We start from the raw sequence: 14,893 nt of genomic DNA on the forward strand, positions 1-14,893 counted from the left end.
CAACAAATAGATATCAAAAAGTTACCCAAAAATTAAAAATAAAAAAAAAACCTAATTGAACAAGTCAACGGTTCAACTGCTTAGGTCAGACAGTTTTTGACCAAGCCATCAATTTTTTACCAAACTCTAGTTTTAGAAAAGTTGGACCCTGAATCATGGCTGGGTGATAGTTTGAACAGTTCAAATATTCAGGTTATTAGTGGGTTGGAAACATTGATTTTAAGTTAAACATATCTATCTACCCATGAGTATCCGCCCATACCCTTTCCAAAACCCGTAGCTAGTTGGATTTTCAAAAATCTAAACTCTCGCTCCACATTGAAATTCAAAATCCTCTCTGACCCTACCCTTGTATTTGAGAGGTGAATTGGGTTCAAATCCATATCTATTTTTTGTTGCATATAAGTAATAAACAAGCAAAATAATATTAACAAACATGTAGAAAGTACATAAACTATCAATTATACTTTTACATAAGATTAAAAACATTATTAAATTCAACACATAATATATAAGTTCATATATCCCTTACAACTGGCTTCAATATATATGTCTTACAACAATAAGGGTATCTTAATAAATTGAATATATACGAGTTAGGGAGAGTCAGGTTTAACTTAATACCATATATCTATGGGTCATAAAATCCCAAAACCTGACCCACCTCAAAATGAGATGGGATTTGATGGTGGATCAATTCAAATTTCAGGTCAAATCTGCTACTTCATAAACTTATAATAATAATTTTAATAGACATAGAAATACAAAAAATTATAGAAATTGTCATGTAAAAAGCACATACACATATACTAGTTCCTTAAAAGCACCATAACATTAGCATAAATATTTATGCTAATGTTAGAGCTGGTTATCCCTGAACTTCTTAATTCGAAGTCTTAAAACCTAGGACGTTTTGTTTTTCATAAAGACAAAAGAAGTGAAGAACGTAACCCAAGCCCATTCTGAACCGAGCAGATCCTAATCCAAGCCTTCTACTCAGGTTGGGTTAGGGTTAGGGTTCGTTAAACATCTCAGGCTGGGCTATACACAGAAGAATGGAACTATTATGAGAATTGAGAATGTCAGTAGACTCAGTACACCCATTCTGATTTTAATTAGTGCTGATAACTCAAACCTGCATATCTGATGAGCCTTCTCCTCTTTATTAGATTTATTATGCTTTTCTTAACAAAAAAAGCAAATGAGTGATGAGGCCTTCCATGACTTCTTTGTTTTTTGAAGTTAGGTCTTCCATAACCTGCCCCATTTGCTTTTCGGGAAGTTACTTGGTAAATGCACTTACCTAGATAAGTATTTTTTGTGAAATATTTATCGGGATAAGTGTATTTACCCATATTCTTTTATTTTCTAGGTAAATAAGAAAATGACCATTTTAACAATTAAAAACCATTATTAAAAGGAGTAATTTTGTCCCATCTAAGTGTTGGCAACTTTCTCCATGGAAAAATTACTTACCCTCCTCAAAGATGAGATAATTCAAATATTTGGAAATAATCCAGCTGTTAGGTAAGATTTTTGGTTTTTATCCTTGAAGAATTCATGCCATCTCATTGAATTGAAGCACCAGGCTCAGAAGCTCCCAACCTACAACCTTCGTCAAAAGACACAAACCGAACGTCATGGGTTTTGGGTAATCAAGATCTGATGGTCCACTCAATTTTAATTGTTTGGGATACACCAATTCAACTGCTAACAGATCTTCTTCACCTAATCATCCTCTGATCTTATACCATGTTTTTCCTTTCTTTGTTGGGTTTATTCTCACTCAGTAGGTTGCCATGTACCATGGAAGTTGGATCTCCAGGCTTTGTGGTTTTCCTAGAATGCCTTTTACGTATTTAGGACTTGAGATAAGATTCCTTATTTCCATTTAATAATTAATTACATGCTATAGTTGTACTTACTACCCAAATAAATAAATACAAAAATATATAAATGAAGTCAAGGCTAACATGGAGAAGATAAAAAATGGGATGCGATCAACTGCGTGTTGTTGGGAGCTTGTGATTCTTTCTTTCGTTCATACATACCAGAAGATGGGGACATTAGGATCAATATATTGATGTTGTCCTCTTAATTTTATTATTGCTATTATTATTTTAATCGTAAAAGAGAAGAAAAGTAATAGTAAATGGTGTAATCCACGGAAAATTCGCTGTGGATGTTCATGTGATTCATCACATGCATTCTGCTCATGTAAGTGTTTGAACAAATTCAACGTAGTGGCTCTGGAATCTGTATTAAATATAACCTCTGCTTCTGCTTCTCCAGTTCCCTACATCTCTCACTCTCTCTCTGAAAGATGGCTTCCTCTTGTGATACTGAAGATGAGGTCAAGGGCGACAAGTACAGATCACATATCTATGGGGAAGGAGAGAAGAATACTAAGTGGAGGTTTGGTGCTCCTCCCAACTATGATGTTGTGAACAAACTCTTCGAGGAAGGCAGAACCCAGGTAATTTCTTTCCCAACTCTCTCTCTCTCTCTCTGAAATAGCTTCTTCTTCTTCCTTTCCTACTTTATTGTAGGAATGGCCAAATGGGTCCTTGGAGGAAAGAGTGCAAAATCTAGTGAAGACATGGGAAATGGAGCTCGTGCATAAGATGGATCCAGCTGACTATAAAACTGTAAACACTACCAACTTTACAATCAGCATAAATGGTATTAGAATGCTTATTCTCTTCTTTTCTATTTTGATTTATGTCCCAGTTTTCTATCTTAGCTGCAAGCTTCTGATTGCTAAAACGGTGCATGAAATTAAATTAATGTAGGAGGTAAACCCCTGCTGCTTCAAGAGGTGAGGAAAATTGGAAGCTACAATCTATTCCTGCAAACCTCCTTGCCGCAGAATTTACGTGTGTTCGACCCATCAATTGAAACACCTGAATCTTCTCACCAGGCTTTCATCACCACATTCCCTCGTGGGTTCGCTGTGGAAATTCTTCAGGTCTATTCGGGTCCTCCAGTTATTGCCTACAAGTTCAGGCACTGGGCTTTCATGGAGGGCCCTTTCAAAGGTCATGCTCCCACAGGAGAGATGGCACAGTTCCATGGAATAGGCATCTTCCATGTAAGTTTTCATTAAATTAATTTGTTCCTCTTCTTTGAGCTTTTTTTTCTTATATATCAAGTTATGAATAATCAATCTATTCATTGGTTTGCACTTTATAATCAAATGCTTCAATAACCAAACCAGTCAGTCACATGCATGCGATACAAAGTATTGCATTGGTTTGAATTTGCATAGTAAATAACTATTATCAGTAGACAGTAGATGGGGATAAGATAAAAGGGCAGTTTTGGTATGTCATCTTCTTAGAATTTAATGATAAATTGGAATAATGGCTTACTTATTTATTTTGAGGAAATTTTGGTTAGCTTAATAAGTCCAAGCAATTCTGAGGCTTTTTTTAGTCTTAATTTCATCAATGGAATGTGATGATGCACAATCCGGCCGATCTTAGCTGTCAACGATCTTGCCTCTGAACTGGGTGGCAGGGACCTGAAACGGAGGGAGAAGAGAAGCTCCGGGGAGAACCCGGCGTAAGGGCTCCGAAGCTCAAGTTAGAGTCTTTCAAAGGCAAGATAGACCAGATAGTGCAAAAGTTAGCATACCTCGTTCCTGGGGGGTAGGAGCCTTTTATAACCACCTCGTGCACTCACTTCCAGACCTCCGTCAGATCGGGCATGATTACTTCTGAACTCCTGCCAGTTCGGATGTCATTTCCTCTGGCCGGACAGAACCGCCATTGCTCCTTTTGTCGGAGCCGTCTCTGCGGCTAGTAACGACGGTGGCAAGTGGCGGTAGCAGGAGGCCGTTTGAAGTGCGGCTGTCAGGCGTCAGATCCCAAATCAGTCAGGTGCGTTGCCCTTGGATACGGACGTCCTTGGTGTCAGGTACGTTTGGTCAGCCTGGTGTTTCGGAAGCGAAGCGTTGGAGTGGCGAGCGAGATGTCTTGAGTTCGGTTTGGGGAGTGTTCCGAGCTGCCATGGGCCAGCTCGGGTCACAGCTTTGTGAGGCTTGGGGCCCAATATAGTTCGTGCTCCTTGCAGGGAGCTCGAGTTCTCAGTAGGGAGCTCGGGTTCTTAATAGGGAGCTCGGGTTCTTAATAGGGAGCTCAGACTCTTGGTAGGGAGCTCGGGCTCCTTTTAGAGTGGTCTGGTGGAGTTCGGGCTCAGTAGTGAGCTTGGACTTGCTTTCGGTGCTCGCTTCGGGCACTCTATTGTCCTGAGTTGCTTGTTTTTGCCACGTGTCCGGTGATTGCGAGGTCGGGCCAAATTCCCCTTCATCAATTGCCCCCCACTCCCTACGACAAGGGTCTTGTCTTGGCGCGGGGAGTTCGTAAGGTAGCAGGAGGGTTTTGGTCCGTGCTGAGGGCGCTCGCTTTAATTTGATTTTCAAAAAAGGGCGCGCGCTTGGGAGACGTGGTGGCAGTCGTTCGAGAGTTGTGCTGCAGACGCTTTTATTGCGAGGAGACGTGCGCCGACACCCCATCAGTTTCGAGAAGGTGCGTGCTGACATCCGTCCTCTGACAGGACGTGCGCGACGCCTCGTCAGTTTCGGAAAGACGTGCGCTGATTGGCTTCGGAAGACGTGCGGTTTAGCGCGGCTGTGGGCCGTTGGATTGGCTTCGATCTGGTCCGTCGCTTTCTGGCTGCTGTGGATATAAATAGCGTGCGGGGGGGGGGGGGGGGGGGGGGGGCGTCCTTGCTACTGTTGTACCTCTTGAGCTCGCGCCTAAGTTTCAGTTCGCGTCCAGGCTCTCCAGCTCGCATCCCAGGTTCCTTGCTTGTTCGAGCTTTCGTGGTTTACTTCAGACTTCTTCCCGGGTGAGTGCTTTTGGAATCCTGTTCCATTCTCTGATGTCTAGTTCGGAGGGTTCAGACTGTTCAAGCAGGTCTGATATAGGTTCTACGAACCAATTTGCGTCCCCCGGTAGTTCAAGTGAGCCCGATGTAGGTCCTGAGGAAGGGGTTGAACCTACAGGCCGAGGTGCTTCGGGTAGGTCGGCGTCCACCTTCCGTCGTGGCCGGGTTGTAGATCAGTTCGGCCCTTCGACTATGACGCCTGAGGGACTTCAATCCCTCATAGACTACTACGACTTGCCCGGGGAGCACGCCTACTTCATCCCTACGGGTAGCTTCCCTTGGGAACATGGTCCTGATGAGATCGTGATTTTCCGGGAACAGCCTGCTGCGGGGCTTCAACTGCCTTTTCATCCTCTTCTCGTCGAGGTTCTAAACCACTTCGGTGTGACGGTCGGCCAGCTTCACCCGAACTCCATTAGGAATTTAGTGGGGACGATCTCCTTATTTTGTGACGAGAACTTTCCTTTGGATCTAGAGATTTTCTCCTCTATTTTAATGCTGAAAAAGCAAGCGGGTCCCCTTCCTGGGCGTAGGCGGGCATACTACCTGTCTCCTCGCCCAGGCTTCAAGCTCTTACACGGACTCCCTAATAAGGTCCCGGCGTGGAAGCGGGACTATTTCGGAGTGCGAAGTGCACTGGGGTGGCCGTTTCAGACCGGCTGGGGGATGGCCACTCCCGACTCCGGCGTCACACTCGATAAGGAGACGGCGAAGGGCCTCCAGCAATGGGCGCGGCTTGGGCTGGAGTGTCAACGGTATCTGACGGAGGCCAAGCTTATTGCTGCGGGCCTGAGTTCGGGTAGGTTCTTTCCCTAGTGATCGTCTTGCTCTTCTTTTACATGTCTTACTGATGTCGAACTCTTTTTCGCAGGTACGATGGACTCTCGAGGGACCCGAGGTGGGCACTTGTTCCAGGGCATGAAGAGGAGAAAATGGGTGGCTAAGCGAGCTCGCGCCGAACCACCCCAGGGTGCGGAGCCCGAGGTGCCGGACTATCCAGCGGAGGATCAGCCTATGGAGCCCGAGATGGTTCCTCCTATGCAAGAGTCGGCGGGGGCTCCTTATGCCGAAACCACACACACAGGGGCTCCCGCTTACTCTGAGTCTGCCCATACGCGAGCTGGGCCGTCGGGCTCGGAGGCCCCGGGGGACTTCAGGAGTGTGCTGTCGCCCGTTCATGCTCTTCAACGGAGTAAGGAGGCGATGTTTCCCGAGGAAGTGGCGGCGTGGACCGACCTCCCTCTACACCAAGTGGCCTGCCGTGCCGTTACTCACGCTATGGTGGTAAGTGCTCCCTTCTTTAGAGTTCTTCGGCCTTTATTCTTCTATTCGTTCGTTTGATCCCGTTTCCCTTTGATAGGTGAACTCTTCTATTCACGCCTTAGCGAACCAGGTGGAGAGATGCTCGAGGCAGGCGCGAGCTGCCGAGGAGGTTGCTCGAACTGCCGAGGAGGCTGCTCGTGCTGCTGAGGCTACTGCTCGTCTCGCGCGGTCTAAGCAGGCGAGGTCTCAGAGAGATGCCGAGGCCATGGGAGTGGTGGTGAAGCATATGGTGGAATTGAAGCTGGACCTGCAGCACCAGGTCGAGTATCTTCAGGAGGATATCAGGGAGAGGACTCAGATCTTCTCTCAAGGCATCGAAGACGCAAAGAAGAAAGCTGTCAGTGATTATATTGCTTCGCCGGATTTCGATGATCTGATGGTGGACTCCTATAGGAGGGGTTTCAAGCTAAGTCGGTGGATGATCCGGAATACGTACCCCGAGCTTGATACCAACGCCATATCCACTTCGCGCATTACTCGAGAGATGGCTAATGCTGCGGATGCCGAACCGGACTCCGAGGGGGAGGCAGGTCCTTCGAGTGTTGTCAAAGTGGCTTCTGATAATGATGAAGTAGCCCCTGGCTTGTAAAATGGCTTCTTTTTCTCTTTTTTTTTGAATGTACACCTTTATCTGAAATGAAATGGCTTTTTGTTCAAGTGCTGGTTGTCCTGTCTTCGAGCTGCGTTGTTTGCCGAACTGACCATTTCAGTCCTTCAGTTCGTTTTCTAACACCTTTATCTAAAATGAAATGGCTTTTTGTTTAAGTGCTGGTTGTCTTGTCTTTGAGCTGCGTTTTTTGTCAAACTAACCATTTCGGTCCTTCAGTTCATTTTCTACCTAGGCTTCGGGGTACTTGCCTTTGTGGTTTATAGGTAGTATCTTCTTAAGTTGACGACGTTCCATGCTCGGGGTACTTGTTTTCCTTCTAGGGTTTCAAGCTCGTATGCTCCCCCACCGAGTGCTTTCTTTACTCTGTAGGGTCCTTCCCAGTTTGGTTCAAGTTTCCCTACGCCGGGTTCGGGCACCATGACCTTACGGAGAACCAGGTCGCCGACGCAGAAGTTCCTCTTCTTTACTCGCGCGTTATAATACCGAGCTACCTTTTGTTGGTAGGCCGCAGTTCGGATGTGCGTGAGGTCTCTCACTTCGTCTAGTAGGTCGAGGTTGGTGTGTAACTCGCCCTCGTTTGTCTGTTCGTCGTACGCTTCTAGTCGCAACGTAGGCACTTCGATTTCCGCCGGGATCACCGCCTCGGTGCTGTAGGTGAGGTTAAAGGGGGTCTCTCCTGTAGCGGTTTTTTCCGTGGTTCGGTGAGCCCATAGAACACTTGGTAGTTCGTCTGCCCACAAACCTTTGGCTCGGTCTAATCATGCTTTCAGTCCGCGGAGGATGGCTCTGTTCATTACTTCTGTTTGGTCATTTGCCTGCGGGTGTGCGACCGACGTGAAGTTCTGACTAATTCCCATACTTTGGCACCATTCTTGGAACTTGATATCTTCGAACTGTTTGCCGTTGTTGGAGATCAGTACCCGAGACAGCCCAAAGCGACATACAATGTTCTTCCAAAAGAAGTTTTGTATGTTTCAAGCTGTAACTATTGCCAGGGGTTCAGCTTCTATCCACTTTGTAAAGTAATCTACTGCCACCACTAGGAATTTTCTCCCGCCTGTCGCTGGTGGGAATGGCCCCAGGAGGTCGATCCCCCATTGGGCGAAGGGCCATGGGCTGGTGAGGTATTTGAGGTCGGCAGCGGGCTGATGGTGGATGTTGGCATGCTTCTGACACTTGTCACATTTTCTGACGAGCTCGATTGCCTCTGTCTTCATCGTTGGCCAGTAGTATCCTTGTCGAAGTGCTTTTTAGGTGAGGGCTCTGCCCCCCAGGTGTCCGCCGCACAAGCCTTCATGGGTGTCGCGGAGTACCAACTCGGCTTCGGCTGGGCGCAAGCATCGCAGGTAGGGGAGCGTGTAGGATCGTCGGTACAACCGTTCGTCTATCATGACGTATTTGGCTGCCTGGCGCTGCACCCTCTTGGCTGCGTTGCGGTCCGCGGGGAGGGTTCCGTCTAGCAGGAAGCTCGCGAGTGGGTCGATCCAGCTCGGCTCTACTTCAGTGACGGGAGCGACCTCTTCTGCCCCATCGAGAATGCTGGGCCGAGGTAAGTCCTCTACGTACACGATTCTCCTAGCGTTGTGGCTCGTGCTAGCTAGTCGGGACAGGGCGTCGGCCTCAGCGTTCTCTGACCTCGGGATTTGCTTGATGAAGTGTGACTGGAAGCTGAGCAGAGCCTCCTTTACTTTTGCCAAATATGCAATCATTGTGAGCTCGCGCGCTTCGTATTCGCCTGTAACTTGGTTGACCACGAGCTGGGAATCACTGCAGATAACCATGTGCTTTGCTCCAACCTTGTGCACTAGGTTTAGCCCGGCTATCAGTGCCTCGTACTCCGCCTCGTTGTTGGATGCTGCAAACTCAAAGCGTAGTGCGTATTCCAGCTTTGTTCCGCTCGGGCCGCGTAGCACTATTCCAGCCCCGCTGCCTTGTTGGTTCGAGGAGCCATCTACGTGAAGGATCCATGGCTCCTCATCCCAGTTCGCGCTTGGTCTAACCAGGAGGGATGCCACACTGGCTGCTACTTCATGGGGTTCGGACTCGTTTGGCTTGGGAGCTCCGAGTTCGCCCGAACTGGGGATCTCGGGCTCGACCGGCTCAGGGGCTTCAAGGCTAAACGTGCATTATGCGATAAAATCTGCCAAGGCTTGGGCCTTAATGGCAGTTCTTGGCTTGTACTGGAGATCGTACTCGCTGAGTTCGATGGCCCACTTCGTCAGTCGGCTAGAAACCTCGGGTTTGAGTAAAACTTGTCTCAGAGGTTTGTCGGTCAGGACGATGACGGTGTGAGCCTAGAAGTACGGGCGGAGTTTCCGTGCTGCTATCACCAGTGCATACGCTAGCTTTTCTATCTGCGGGTACCTTGTCTCTACTCCCTGCAAGATTTTACTAACATAATATATGGGTCGTTGGACCCGGTCTGCTTCCTTTACTAGTACCGAACTGACCACCTCATCGCTAGCCGAGAGGTACAGTTCTAAGACTTCGCCTTCCTCGGGCCGAGCTAAGGTTGGCACACTGGCGAGGTAACCTTTTAGCTCGTCAAATGCGAGCTGACAGTCTTGGGTCCATTCAAACCCTTTACCTTTGATTGCTTTGAAGAAGGGTAGGCAGCGATCTGCCGACTTGGACATGAAGCGGCTTAGGGCGGCTATGCGGCCGTTTAGCCTCTGAATTTCTTTTATTTTTCGAGGTGGTCTCATATCTAGGATGACTTTTATCTTGTCCGGGTTGGACTCGATACCGCGTCGATTGACAACGTAGCCTAGGAATTTGCCCGAGGTGACGCCAAAGACACATTTGTGGGGGTTCAATTTCATGCTAAATTGACGCAGGATTTGGAAGACAGAGTCCAAGTCTTTTATTAGTTCTTGTGAAAACCGTGTCTTGATGACCATGTCATCTACATAACACTCTATCTTTGTGCCAATCAGGGGCCGAAACAGCCTATTTACAAGTCTTTGGAAGGTCGCCCCGGCATTTTTTAACCCGAAGGGCATGACCTTGTAACAGTATAGACCGAACTCGGTTATGAAGCTGGTTTTTTCCTCGTCGGACTGGTCCATCCGGATTTGGTTGTAGCCTGAGTAGGCATCTAGGAAGCTTAGCAATTCATGTCCCTAGGTCGCGTCCACTAGGCGGTCGATCCTAGGAAGGGGGAAGCAGTCTTTCGGGCAAGCTCGGTTCAGGTCGGTGTAGTCGACGCACATGCGCCACTTGCCGTTCGCCTTTTTCACTAGCACAGGGTTGGCCACCCAGCTCGGGTAATGGACTTCCCTTATGAAGTCTGTCGCGAGGAGCTTCTTGACTTCCTCGTCAACCGCCTTCCAGCGCTCTAGGGCTAAGTTCCGTTTCTTCTATCTAACGGGTCTGACTAAAGGGTCGGTGTTAAGTTTGTGAGTTATAAGACCAGGGTCAATACCGGGCATATCGGCCACGGACCATGCAAAAATATCTAAATTTTGGAGTAAAAAACTTACCAGTTCGGTCCGTAGGGGTTCTTTGACGGAAGCACCAATCTGGAGTGCGCGAGCTGGGTCCGTAGGCGAGGTTGGGATCGCGACTGTTTCTTCTGTGGGCGAGGCTCGTTCTTCGCCTTGTTCCGCGGGCCGCTCCAGATCGAGGTCGCCGGCCGCCTTGGTCTTTCCCTTTAGGGCGGCAACGTAGCACTTGCGGGACTCGAGCTGGTCGCCCCGCGCTACCCCACACCGAAGTCCGTAGGGAACTTCATGGCCAAATAGTAGGTGGAGACCACCGCCCGCAGGATATGCATGATTGGTCGCCCTATTATGACATTGTATGGGGAGGGGGTCGCGACCACCAGGAAGTCGTGGTTGAGTCTGGCCGCACAAGGCCACGTGCCGACTTCCATAGGCACCGTTATTTTTCCAAGGGGCCTGACTTCCTCTCCGCTGAAGCCCACCAGGGGAGTGTTTGCGGGCTTTAGTTCGCTCCTCGGCAGCTGTAGCCGATCAAACGCTGATTTGAAGAGGATGTCCGCCGAGCTGTCCGAATCTACGAGTACGCGTCTAACCTCGAAGTCGCTGATCCTTAGTTTAATGACAAGCGCGTCATCGTGAGGGTAGCGAACTCCTCATGCGTCGTCTTCCGTGAAGAGGATTGGCTCTTCGGTCTTTGGCCTTTTTGGAGGGTTCCGCTCCTCGAGGACCGCTTCGCGAACTGAGGTCCGGGCTGCCGCCGATGTACACCCTGCTACCACCAAACCTCCCACAATTACATGGATGGTTCACCGAATTGGCCTCTCTACCGGAGGCTGTCGCTGCAACGGTTCGGCAGGCCTGCTGCTAGTTTCGGGGGCGTCCTTTTCATGCTCGCCTGGTCGATCCGCTTTATTGCTATTATTGTTGTGCTGTACAAAGTTTCTTAAGTATTCGCGATGAATGAGCCCCTCTATTTCGTCTCGGAGGTTATTGCACTGCTCGGTACTGTGACCATGGTCCCTATGGAAACTACAATACAAATTCTTGTTTCTTTCGTTCGGATTTCCCTTTAGGCGAGGTGGCCACTTCACGTACGGGGCGTCCTTGATCGTCATTAAGATCTCGGTCCGCCTCGTGTTCAGTGGCGTGTAATCCGTCCGAACTGGCAGGGGAGCTCGGAACGACTGGTTCGGTTTTGGGTCCCGGGCCGGGTTTTTTCGGTCGGCTGAGTTAGAGGGCTCGCCATCCCTCTTTCTTTTCTCGTTTCCGCCCTCGGTTCGTTGGTTGATTTCCTCCTCCGTCCTCATGAACTTGTTTGCGAGCTTGAGGAACTTGGCCACGGTCGCGGGCTGGTTAGCTACCATGTGCCATTTGAACTCTTTGTGCGTCACCCCTCTTTTTGCTGCAGCGAGCTGCACCGCGGGGTCTAACCGCGGTATCTATAAGCATGCTTCATTGAATCGTTTGATGTAGCCCCGTATGGGTTCTCCTTCCCTTTGGACTACCCCGAAGATGCTTTCCTCTACTCTGGGGCACCGTTTGCTGGTGACAAAGTGCGCAGTGAAGACCTGCATGAACTGAGCCCAACACTTTATCGACCCGGGGGCCAGGTTCCTGTACCAAGTGCGGGCTACCCCCTTGAGGGTGGTGGTGAAAGTCACTCACATGCATGATTCGCTGGCTCTGGCGAGGTGCATTTGGGACTGGAAAGCGTCAACGTGGTCGTTGGGGTCGAAGGACCCGTCGTACTTGTCTAGAGGTGGGAGCTTGAAATCTCTGGGCAAGGGGACTGCCAGGAGTTCTGACGCGAGGGGGGAAGGAACTGAGAGAATCGGGGCAACTCCTACCTCGTCCGAGCTCGTCTCGCCTTTGCCTCTGAGCTCTGACAGGACGCGGGTGGCGGTTCGTCGACCTCGACGGCGCCTTCGCTGTTGAGTGGGCCTTGTACTGGCGCTGCTGGCCTCCGTGTTGCCGAGCTCGATGGGCCCGGAGTGCTGGTAGTCCGCTGCTGCCAGTGCGCCGAATCGGTTTTCCACGAGTGGGAACTCCGGTTTGGAGCCCCGAGGTGCCGATCTCGCGGGCGAGGTTCCCGACCCGCCTGCGAGCTGCGAGGCGGGGATGACTTTTCTTTCTCTCCGGCCTGGGGACGAGGCCTGGCTGTTTGGGGGGTTCTGGGGCCTGGAGGCCTTTCCATGGTGGAGGCGCCCATCCTGCGGAGAGGCCTTGACCGGCTTCGGAGCAGGGTGGCGAGGTGGAAGTAGTGGTTGGTTCGGTGGCAGTTGGGGGAACTGCTGTTGATAGTGATACTGGGAGAGGTTGTGCAACACTTGGTGCTGGTGAAGCTGGTGTTGCTGGAATTGTTGCATCTGGGCTTGCATTGCCCGCATGCACTGTATTAGGTCGTCCAACCGATTTTGGCTAGCTGCCAGGGGGACGGCGGTTGGTTCAGTGAAGGTAGTCTCGATGGGGAGAGGAAAGGGGATGTTTGCGGCAGGTAGGTTTACAGGCGCCATTGCTTGTGGCGTATTCAGATTAGGAATTCCGTCCACCGAGAGGGGGATGGTGAACTGCCCAACACACACCACGGAAACTTGAGGCTGTTCCCCGGTGGTGTTTGTCTCTGTGCCGCGTCCGGCGTTGCTGGAAGAGGCCATGAGTATTGAGTTTTTCAAAGAAGAAGAAAGGGGTATGAGAGTTTTGGAGGGAGGCCTTTTGAAGCGTTCCCACAAACGGCGCCAATTGATGATGCACAATCTAGCCGATCTTAGCTGTCAACGATCTTGCCTCTGAACTGGGTGGCAGGGACCTGAAACGGAGGGAGAAGAGAAGCTCCGGGGAGAACCCGGCGTAAGGGCTCCGAAGCTCAAGTTAGAGTCTTTCAAAGGCAAGATAGACCAGATAGCGCAAAAGTTAGCATACCTCGTTCCTGGGGGGTAGGAGCCTTTTATAACCACCTCGTGCACTCACTTCCAGGCCTTCGTCAGATCGGGCATGATTACTTCTAAACTCCTGCCAGTTCGGATGTCATTTCCTCTGGCCGGACAGAACCGCCACTGCTCCTTTTGTCGGAGCCGTCTCTGCGGCTAGTAACGACGGTGGCAAGTGGCGGTAGCAGGAGGCCGTTTGAAGTGCGGCTGTCAGGCGTCAGATCCCAAATCAGTCAGGTGCGTTGCCCTTGGATACGGACGTCCTTGGTGTCAGGTACGTTTGGTCAGCCTGGTGTTTCGGAAGCGAAGCGTTGGAGTGGGGAGCGAGATGTCTTGAGTTCGGTTTGGGGAGTGTTCCGAGCTGCCATGGGCCAGCTCGGGTCACAGCTTTGTGAGGCTTGGGGCCCAATATAGTTCGTGCTCCTTGCAGGGAGCTCGGGTTCTCAATAGGGAGCTCGGGTTCTTAATAGGGAGCTCGGGTTCTTAATAGGGAGCTCGGACTCTTGGTAGGGAGCTCGGGCTCCTTTTAGAGCGGTCTGGTGGAGTTCGGGCTCAGTAGTGAGCTTGGACTTGCTTTCGGTGCTCGCTTCAGGCGCTTTACTGTCCTGAGTTGCTTGTTTTTGCCACGTATCGGGTGATTGCGAGGTCGGGCCAAATTCCCCTTCATCAGAATGAACCCAAGTTTTATTGTTTGTGAGCCCACACAAATTAAAGAATATCAATGTAACACAGGGACTAATTCAACATGGTTTTGCATCAGGTTGATGAAATGATGAGAGTTGAGAAGGTGGAGTTCTTTTATGACCCAAACGAATTACTTGCAAGCCTTGTGAAGAGTCCTTTGTCAAATGACTCTGAAGCTTCAACAAACTCATCATCATCTGCCGGTTGTCCGTTCTTTAACAAACTAACTCAAGTTTAGTTATCGTCTTGGGACTACTTATCGTGTTTATGCCACAAGTAGTAGTGACTAATGGTTGTTATTAGTGAAATAAATTAAATGGGATTACACTTTAATTATTATCATGTAATTATGTCTGGTTACGTTTTGATTTGTATTACCTACTATTGGAGTGATTTGAAGTAGTGATATTCTAACAAAAAACCTCCAAAAGATATATTTTTAATGTTTTAATAATTGGAAGTATGGATAGGGTAATTATTAAATTCAAATTAGCTTACATTGTTATTTTCTTAAGATAATTCTGATTTCTAAAAAAATAGCGTTTATCCAATTCTGTAGGGTGATAATTTGGGTAATGAATGACAATATATCTTTAAGTAGATAAGTCAAGTGCTAAACCAATACCCAAATCAAATGCATTTAGAGCATAAACGATGAATGACGTGCTGGCGTTTTGCCTAGCTAGATGTTTAACCCAAAATGGGTGGGGGTGAATTGGGTTTATGATTTATCCTTTGGTTTCTTTATGAAAGAATTAAGAATAATACAAAGAGTACACAAGATTAATTTGTTAAAATAATTAGAGAGAGATAGAGTTGTAAAACGGGTTGTGCCTCTCTCTCCTGCGATATTTTAGGGGGTTGGCCCGGCATGGCCCATGGCCCAAACTTGCATGGGCCCGTATTGTGCCACAGGTCAAGCTGGTCCGTGGGCCGAGCCTTAGGTCAGGCTGGGCCATAGATTGGGCTAAAACTATTTATTTAAAAAATTGAAAAAAAAAATCTTAAACTTTTTA

At 48.9% G+C, this 14,893-nt stretch overlaps 1 protein-coding gene across 1 annotated transcript; it reads left to right on the top strand.

The window, feature by feature from the left end:
* The first annotated feature begins 2,323 nt into the window (after positions 1 to 2,323).
* On the top strand, positions 2,324 to 14,141 carry LOC104587934 (pathogen-related protein-like). The gene is made up of 4 exons (XM_010245711.2): positions 2,324 to 2,476; positions 2,550 to 2,682; positions 2,793 to 3,091; positions 13,954 to 14,141. The coding sequence occupies exons 1-4, from the start codon at positions 2,324 to 2,326 to the stop codon at positions 14,113 to 14,115; spliced, it is 747 nt and encodes a 248-aa protein (XP_010244013.1). The 3' UTR covers positions 14,116 to 14,141.
* The last annotated feature ends 752 nt before the right edge of the window (positions 14,142 to 14,893 follow it).

Source organism: Nelumbo nucifera, chromosome 1 (assembly GCF_055504915.1).
Source record: "Nelumbo nucifera cultivar China Antique chromosome 1, China Antique-T2T, whole genome shotgun sequence".
Taxonomy (NCBI): domain Eukaryota; kingdom Viridiplantae; phylum Streptophyta; class Magnoliopsida; order Proteales; family Nelumbonaceae; genus Nelumbo; species Nelumbo nucifera.